Raw genomic sequence first — 9,184 nt, 5'->3', positions numbered from 1 at the left:
ATTGTGTGCAGCACATGGGCTCCATCTGGTGGTACATAAATATAAGGCCCAAGGACATTTATTGAACCGAGAAGTTTGATATTTGTATAAAGACAATATTATTTTCATGTTATTTATTCTGTCAATAGTTCAACCAGTCAAGGGTTCCGCTGGCTTCCAGTTTCAGGAACCTCTTACCACTTTTCCCTAACACAAGCGACAAATATCAGCCACAGCAGTCGTTTTTAAATTGATGATGTTTGTAATGATACAAATCAATTTTAAGGCTAATGAAGTCATCCAGACATACAGTATGTCACAAAAGTGAGTACAGTCCACTCCTCATATTCCTGTATCATAATGTTGAATTGAAAACACAGAAGAAACATCGCTTTGACACATTGAAAAGAAGTCTGTGTAAAGCTTATTTAGCAGTGTAATTTATTTTTTCCCCTCAAAAAACTCAAAATATAGCCATTAGTAGCTAAGCCCCTGGTAACAAAAGTGAGTACACCCTTAAGTAAAAAATCCTGAAGTTCAATATTTTGTCTGGTCACCATGATTTTGATTAACCATTTTAATACTCCTGGCCATGGATCTCACCAGAGCCTCACAAATTGCCACTGGAAAGCTTTTCCATTTCTCCAGGCAACATAATCGAGTTGGGGTATATTCAAGATCTTCGCTTGATAATGCCCCAAAGATGTTCTATTGGATTTAGATCTGGAGACATCCTTGGCCAGTCCACCCCTTTTCCCCTTAGTCCCTTTACATAAGTTTCTGCAAAGCAATGCAAAGGATTGTCACGTGTGTGATTCGCCACGGTGTGCAATACCAGCGTAATGGGCCCTCAGTCAGTGGTTTGCAGGCAAAATTATTAGCATTATTATTGTTGTTATATTTAGTATGTGGTTGGCTCCCAAAAACACTTACATTACAGCACAATTCGATTTGAAACATCCACATGCTTTTGCAACCCGTGTGAAATTTGAGTTTCCAAGTGTTTACTTTTCAATGCTCTCTTTGATTGATCATACAAAAAGCATAACAATGTACATAATATGCACCCGCACGCCACGAGGGTTAAAGCAACTGTAGAACAAAGTATTGTTTTATCATAGTGCAAGGAAATAATGGAACTTAACAAGCAGCTGTAAAGAAATAACTCTTATGTTGAAGCTATTGAAACAATGTTCAGTCTGTTACAACTCTGTTCTGAACGGTATGTTGACTTGTTTCATTTTCTTCTCGTAGTCCTCGTCAAAAACTGCAGACTGTTCTGGAGTGAAATGATTTTTCCAGTCTCCGACTTGTCCTGTTGAAGAAAAAAAGTAGGTAATCTTGTGAAAACATTGCGCCGTGCCAAGATTTGTTTGCACGCATGATAACAGGTTTTGCGTTAAAAGCTTGATAACTTGCACTGTATCAAGACTAATGCGAGTTAAGGTGCTGAAGTTTCTATATTTTGAAAGGTTCCTTTCTTTAACCAATCAGGCAAATGACCTTTTCTCATGAAGTTGGAAATGGAGTGGTCAAAAACATCCTGGGGAATGAAGGTGTAGTTAGCCATGGGGTTCTCCTTCATGTTTTTGAAGGACGTCAGCTCCACAACGCGGCTGATGATGTCATTAGAGAGCGACAGGTCCAGGTACTTCATAATGCGCTCCACCTCACGTCTCGGATTCTGGAAAAAGTCATTTACAGTGCTGTGCACAATCTTGGTAGTTCTCTGACAGTTTTACAAATCATAAATCACGGCTACCTCTTTCATGTCTTCATAGAAGAGATAAAGAATGTTCTTTTTTTCTCGTTCCTCCCAGTAACCTCTCACGTGGTCGTACCAGGAACCCCATGACACTACAAAGCAGATTAGTTTATTATTAGTTGTATACTGTTGTGCAGCTATCTGAGCTAGCACCAAGTACGTTTGCGGGTAAATTTGCAGTTACTGTGCTCTACTTACACTCCCCACGCATGAATTTGTACATGTAACGATCCCAAGGTCCAGGATCCGGCTGAGTCATATTCATTTGATCAAAGTAGAAATAGCTCACCATGTTGTCCTTTGCATTGCGCGCTACATAGATCGTCTGAAAACGGGATAGGAGAGAGCGGAAACATCTATAATTAAAAGTTTGTCGATCTTAGTCGCGTTGTGCGTTCTCAACTTACTTTGCACTTTTGTTCCCAAAACCCGATTGGAACCAGCTGAAATGGCAGATGTGTCTTGATGATTCTTGGGGGAGACATTTTCTTCAGAAGATCGAGGCCTAAAAACACATATCAAGTGAACTTGATGTTATTACGCAAGGTTTGAAAAGTGTTTATTAAAATCAGCGGTGTCAGATTGGTTCAGGGGGTACCTAATGCCAAATTTGAGCTCAAGTTGAGGGGGACCTGTATGGCCCTGACCTATTTGTCCATAAATAAATAATAGTTCCAAAAAGTTCCCAATTTGTGCGTGTATTCTTATACTTTATGACTCTTTGTGACAAAGGGCTATACAAATAAAAATGACTTGACTTATACTTACATTGTTGTCAACAGACACTTTTCAGAAGGTCATTTGAGAAGTTATCCATCCATCCACTCTGGGGCAAAATTATTAACAACAGTCTTTCAATTAAAACTTGCGATTTGTCCTTCACGGCCAAATCGGACCCCCTAATGGGCCAGAATTGGCCGTGAAGCTGTGGGTTTGAACCCCTTCATGTAAATCTATTATTCGGTTTTCAAATTGTTAAAATATTTAAGTACAGCTAGGATGAACAATAATCGAAGCTGTTTTATATTTCGGAATACCTGTGGTTAGGTTTCAAGATGTGTTAAAACAAAAATTCTAAGTAGCATTAAAGGTGGTGTGAGTAACTCTAAAATAATTACTCCCTCTTAGATCGGCTCAAATAAACTTTTTATTTTTTTCATATTTTGGGGGATTTGGGTTGGCATTTGGACTGTATTTGAAACGGTCCTTGTCTTACTTTCACCATTTTCATCTTAGAATAAGAGAAAAGCTCGGGCACACACGTGAAATCACTCTCCTCCCCCCATCTCCCCCGCCTACTTTCCTCCAGCCTAATGCGCTCCGTGACCGGAACAGATGATAAAAGTAAGATAAAAGCAGATAGGCGATTTTTTAACTCAGTTGGGCGTTTTTAACACATACTAAGGCACCTGGTTTTGGCATATTAATTTTAAATGTTTTAAGGACACCTCAATTTACACACCCCATCTTTAAGGTTTCAAACAAAGCGTTAGAATATTAAGATATTCTTTAGGGTTTCAGATAGGGTAACAAATAATTACAGTTGTCAGCATTTTCGATTTCTGATGCAAGCATCAGAAATGTGTGATCTCGGCTTTTTAACAAAAGAATTTGATCCTGCCTGATTTTCACATTCTCATTAAAGAACATTCCAATAGTGTATTGCCATTGAAGTGTAAAGCAAAGACACAAGTGAAAAAGCCCGCCTATATCCCACGATGAGGGTTGTAGCAACATTAGAAAAGAACGACTGCCTTCATGTGTGTGTCATGTGGCTACCATACTCAGTTGACCCAAATATTGTACTCTTTAACAACCATTTTGTGTTTTTGTTGAACCCTGAAGGAAGGGATATTTTCTCAATGTTGAAATGATTGTGCTTGTAGGTTGAAGGGATGGATGACATGCTGACCAGATCAAACCCTCTCACCGCAGGCCCTCGTCCTCCGACTCTGTTATGTTGTCCCTCTCTAAGGTAACCAAAACACAATAACCTTTCACGATGACGTGGTGCAGATCAGCATGTGTCCAGTACCGCAGATCCTGTACTGGGTCGTGGGAAAGCTCAAGCCTTTTCCCCTACACATCCCGGCGGATCAGTTGCCAGTTAGTTGCTGGGAAATTGTGAATGGGGTCAGTGAGAAGGAACTGATCCTTGTATGTGTAATTCTAAACATCCAAAGCAGGGGTCGGGAACCTCTTTGACCCAAAGAGCTCTAAGAAAAATATTAGAAAGCACCATATATTTTATAACAAAATTCAACAGAACCACTAAACCCGCTCTCCAGAAAATAGCTAATTCTTCAGCGCATTTTATTTCACTGTGTAATGTAAGATGATTTTCGTTTTGTGTAGCCTGTGTCCCATATGGATATAAATATAGCAGTTAAAATTTGTCTCCCTCCCAGAGTTACTTAAAGGTGTTGAGGCTTATTTTGACATTTGTCATTTTTCGAAAATCATGGTTTCAAAACAAGGTGTGTTTAGAGTTATTTTGTAAAAATGTCACAAAATACTGCAAAAGAGGACACCAACATATTCACCGCCCATTCCTGCAGTTCACCCAATCAAATTGCTCTAGGTGCTTTTGCAATAGCTTCTGGGTGTTTAATGAATGCTTTGTGGCTTTTGATCATAATGTGTCCAAACATCCATCCATCCATTATCTGCACCGCTTATCCTCAGTAGGGTCGCTGGGGTGCTGGAGCCCATCCCAGCCATCTTTGGGCAGTGGGCAGGGGACACCCTGAACTGGTTGCCAGCCAGTCGCAGGGCACACGGAGACAGACAACCCACTCCCCCATTCACACCTAGGGACAATTTGGATCGGCCAATTAACCTGACATGCATGTTTTTAGAATGTGGGAGGAAACCCGGGGAAAATGCAAACTCCACACAGGGGGTTTGAACTCACGGCCTCAGAACTCTGCCGCACATGCGCTAACCACTGCCCTGCCGTGCTGCCTGTGTCCAAACAATGAACGCAAATTGTTTAATGAGCATCCATAAAAAGTATTATTTAGCGATTTACAGCCACAATGGGGTTCGTTGATGTGACACCTTGACTACACTACAGTTAAAATTGTGTCCTATATATATACTGGACTGAACCCAAATTGTGTCTTCTCAACTTTGCACATTTGACTATCGGCTTCGTAAGATATGATATTTCAACTCTTTTGCGCAGGGTCTATTTCATCTCCGAGCCATACGTACTCGTGAAAAGAGCCATAGGTTTCCAACCCTATGTCTAAAGTAATGTTAAATGATATATTATGTTTGGATTGACACCGAAGACCAGTACATGGGAAGACAGAAAACAGAAGGGGGAACAGTACAGTATGTTGTTCTATTAAAAATGACTTGTTTTTGTTATTTTTTACTGAATTTGCGATTTACATAGTAAATATATATATATATACATATATTTATACAAGGTGTCCCAAAAGTTAATGTATTTCTGTTGGGCCATGGTTTAGGTGGCCATTTGGTGACTTTATCCAAATTTATAAATTTCAGTCCAAAAAGCTAGATCCAAATAGAGACCAAGAAAGATCAGCACAGAGCCTGACCAGATCACAAAGGACTAGGCCCTTAGCACCAGTTCCTAACTAGGTCTAGACCACAGGTGTCAAACAGGCGGCCCATGGGCCAGATCAGGCCCGCTAAGAGATTGAATCCGGCCCACGAGACAACACTTAGAGAAGCGCAAGAGAAAAACAAGCTGCAGGTTGAAATATGTCAACTTGATGTTGCTAAAGCCAGGTGCCACTCACAAAGACACTGTACTTGTATTTATTTCTCTCTTTTTTTTCCACCCCTTTTCTACCACTCTGTCTCTTTCACGCTCTGTGTCTCTCTTTTTCTCTTCATTTGTTGCTCTTTGTCTCTTTCTCTTTTTGTGTCTTTCAACCTATTTTGCTCTAACTTCCTCTTATCCTTTTCTCTCTTTTCTCTTTCTCTCTTCATACCCTTTGCGCTCTTTTTCTCTTTTCTCTCCTTCTGTCTTTCTATTTCTCTTTGGATTTCTTTCTTCCTCTCCCTTTCTTTTCCCCCTCTCTCACGACTTTTTATCTTTTGTTTCTCACGCTCTCTCCCTCTCTCTCTTTTTCTTTCTTTGTCCCGCCCTCTCTCCTTTTTCCTCCCTTTCTCTTATTTATTTATTTCTCTTTTTCTTTCTCTTTAATCTACTAGTCCGGCCCCCGACAGAATGTGTGTTCTATCATGTGGCCCCCGAGTTAAAATGAGTTTGACATCCCTGGTCTAGACTAAGCCTGTCTTTGTTAGAAGAGATCCAAAGTGTCAACTTCAGAGTGGGGACAATAAGACTAGGTCTTGGAAACCAGATCTGGTCCAGGACCTGATCCCAGAACTAACCAGTTGGTTAAAAACAACTGTGGCTAAAACCAAACCGTGTCAGGATTTTTCATTTCTTCACGTGAATTTATCAACATCTGTTTAGTGCCAATGCCTTATTTAGGACTAGAGCGTTTCTGTGGTGACCGAGTGCAAAACCCAGTTTTGATCAAATCAAAAGGGATAGAGAAAATTGTCATCAGAATTCAAAAATTTGGCATTCTTACACTTTTGGTTCTTTGTTTTATCTACCAACATCCATTCACTTAAGAATATAGTTAGATATCCTACATAAATTACATACCTGAGGGGATCGGTGGTGGACTGTGGATCTCCAGGAAAGGACTGCGTTCTGGTATGGTGGCCCGTCTGCAAACCTCCGCATTTCCGTTGTGAAGAAGCAGATCCACTATCTCCTGGGTCCACGTTGTCCCTAAACCCCAGGCAAGCAAAAGAACACCATCAATGATGTCGTTCCATGTAGGTGCCGGGAAGATCTGCAACGCTTCGGACCCGCTTTAGGGTAGGTGGCAATGAGGATGTCCGAGGCGTCGGGACAAAAAGCTGAGACGGATTCAAAGTTATTCGCAATGTAGCTCATTAAAGGAACTCCTTGTACGGGAATGAGTGGGAAGCGACACATGGCACTGCCGGCTTCCTTGATGGAATCGCTGTAGGTCATCTCCTTGTCCTCCGACATGGCGGGAGTTGAAAAATCGTGCGGAGACTGAATTGCTGGCAAAAAATGAGACTGCGTTAGTTTTGTCAGAAGTCCTTTTTCCTCTTCTGTCAAATATTTACCAGGGCCTTAACCTTGGGGATTTTCCTGTAAATTTTAACCCTGGAAAGGATATCCCTTCAGTACGGTCAACTCACATCTGGACTTTGCCTGCGCGAGGTCCTGTGGGTTTGCTTTACAGCCACTCTGACATGCGAGTCCAAAAGCTCTCAGTGGGCCGGCCCAACAGCATTTTGCTGTAAACAAGAGTGAATAGAAGCCCTCAGCTGTACTGTAAGTTCCCTCCTCTTGATACTTTATCAAGTATTTCCTGTGTTAGTTGTCGGAAAGACAAGCAGGATCTTGTGTAAATCCCACTCTGTAGTCATTTAAATCAATCGCTTGATGGATTTATCCAAAATCACTGAACAGATCTGTTGCATTCCTTCCATACTTGTGTTTGAAAGCAGTCTACTGAAACTCAGATTTTTTTCTGCACGGGTCGCTCTACTCCGTGTTGAAGCTCATCAAATAACGGTTAAACAAATTATCCATGAATCTTATGCAGCAGGATAGTTTGCAGAATCCACGAGAAGACATCTTGTGATCTCAGACAGTCTCCAACTTTTGGAGTTGGCGTCTTACCAGGAGCAGAAACAATACTGGGTTGTGAAAACAAGCTTAGAAAGCTTTGACCACAAAGCAGGATGTTATTAAAAACATCTGGAATGGGACAATGAAGTTTTCTACATAACTGGGTTTTCATGAGAAACGACCCCCTACGTTTAATCTTAAATTCCGATCGTTAGGCAGGAAAACATTTTGTATTGTCTCATGCAGTTCAGACAATGGAAAAACAATCACGGGACTAAAATAAAATAGGGGAATTTAATCAAATCTATTATATTACAGTATATTGTGTTGTTTGTGTGTACTGATGTAGTATTTGCATGATCTGATGGAATTCTACATAAACACTGTTGATAAAGTTTGTTACATGGGTCGATAAATACATTTATATACGTACTTTTTCTTCAGTGTCTAATTGAATTTAAAAAAACTCTCAAACCAATATTCATTTTTATAAAAAAAAAAAAATCATAGTTCGAGAAATTTGTATTTTTTTTACAGAGTGGAATCCCCGCTTAGGATGACGCCATGTTTTTTCTGGCATCCAGCCGCCACGCTGTGCTTTGTGGCACTGGCCCTAGCTCGCACCAGATAACACAGCGCCATCTAGTGTTCAAAAGTTACACACACGGGCTTTAAATAGCAAATTGAATTCGGGTTTGTTTTGTTTTGGTAGTGAATCTTATCCCTTTTTAAATCATTTACATCACGTTATTGGGAAAATGTCATTATAATATCCAAATTTTAACTTTTTCCGGAAAGCAAGACAGCAATATGTAAAATAAGCACATTTTTTGGAATTGTTTCAAGATAAAAGAGGAAAAATATTGCATTAGAAGAAAAAAGGGCAGATTTTAGGATTTTTTTTGTCACCCAAATAATACAGCCTGGAGAGGGATGGGCGCTACCAGGCTGTAATTGCCCAAGACATACCACAGGAAGTGGTGCTTCTAGGATCCTGGCAGTTAAAGGGACAGTGTTTAATATTTAGTGCTTCCCATTGGTACAAAAAACTTTAATTTGGTAAAAAAAACATTGATTCAAGTACAAGGCAAAACTACCTGAACTCTTATACCAATGTTACTTTTCTATTTAAACAAAGGTCGAGAAATCTGGATTTATTTTACATAGTTGACAACCAGTTGAGGGTGTCCCTGCCCACTGCCCGAAGATAGTTGGGATCAGCTCCAGCACCCCCTCGACCCTTCTGAGGATAAGCATTGCAGATAATGGATGGATGGATTTACATAGTAGAATCCCTACCTAAGATCGCCACCATGTTTGTCTGCCAACTTGCTGCTACGCTGTGCTCTGTGGCACTGGTTTTTGTTCGCATTTGACAATACAGTGTCATCTAGTGGTCAAACATTACACACCGGGGCTTTAAGGGAACCGTGAGACAACAAAATATTGCATTAAAACTTCAAATGTACTTTTAGTAACTGTAAGAACTGTTGCCACTGTGGCTAATCGTCATTTGGATGTTACAGTAATGCCCATAGTTATTGAAATCACAATTATGGGTTATTATTGCTCCTGATTAATTTGAAGGGACAGTGTGTCATATTTAGTGCCTCCTAGTGGTACAAAAAACATTCAGTAAAAAAAATATAAAAATTGATTTGAATAGTAGACAAAAATACATGAATTATCATACCAGTGTACATTTTAAGAATGTTCATAGGTGGATAAATTTGTATTTTTGCATTGAGGAATCCATACTAAGTAGCTGCAGT

The 9,184-nt window shown here is 40.1% G+C and overlaps 1 protein-coding gene across 2 annotated transcripts; it reads right to left on the bottom strand.

Annotated features, from left to right (window-relative positions):
• Nucleotides 1-397: 397 nt before the first annotated feature.
• LOC148347751 (sulfotransferase 1C1-like) lies at nt 398-7,278 on the bottom strand. Of its 2 annotated transcripts, none has more exons than XM_088323659.1 (8): nt 6,977-7,278; nt 6,614-6,835; nt 6,405-6,533; nt 2,152-2,249; nt 1,943-2,069; nt 1,742-1,836; nt 1,483-1,663; nt 398-1,294 (listed from the first exon to the last, which is right to left on the bottom strand). In XM_088323659.1, exons 2-8 carry the CDS (start codon nt 6,798-6,800, stop codon nt 1,182-1,184), a joined length of 930 nt encoding a protein of 309 aa, XP_088179785.1. In that variant the 5' UTR covers nt 6,801-6,835; nt 6,977-7,278; the 3' UTR covers nt 398-1,181. The 2 variants fall into 2 exon arrangements, with proteins under 2 accessions (XP_088179785.1, XP_088179784.1); XM_088323658.1 differs by having other exon boundaries at nt 6,902-7,099.
• Between the last annotated feature and the right edge of the window lie 1,906 nt (nt 7,279-9,184).

The sequence above is a fragment of the Urocampus carinirostris genome, chromosome 19, assembly GCF_059441175.1.
Source record: "Urocampus carinirostris isolate Australia breed hairy pipefish chromosome 19, RoL_Ucar_1.0, whole genome shotgun sequence".
Taxonomy (NCBI): Eukaryota; Metazoa; Chordata; class Actinopteri; order Syngnathiformes; family Syngnathidae; genus Urocampus; species Urocampus carinirostris.
The sequence above is the reverse complement of the archived record's forward strand: the minus strand, read 5'-3'. Positions and strand labels throughout refer to the sequence as shown.

What these genes read in the sequence shown, in the direction of transcription:
- LOC148347751 (XM_088323659.1), bottom strand. Translation starts at nt 6,800, where the DNA reads ATGTCGGAGGACAAGGAGATGACCTACAGCGATTCCATCAAGGAAGCC. An exon ending in TGCCACCTACCCTAAAGCGG is followed by an intron (nt 6,534 to 6,613) that starts GTCCGAAGCGTT and finishes CCTGGGGTTTAG; the next exon opens with GGACAACGTGGACCCAGGAG. An exon ending in CAAATTCATGCGTGGGGAGT is followed by an intron (nt 1,837 to 1,942) that starts GTAAGTAGAGCA and finishes TCTGCTTTGTAG; the next exon opens with TGTCATGGGGTTCCTGGTAC.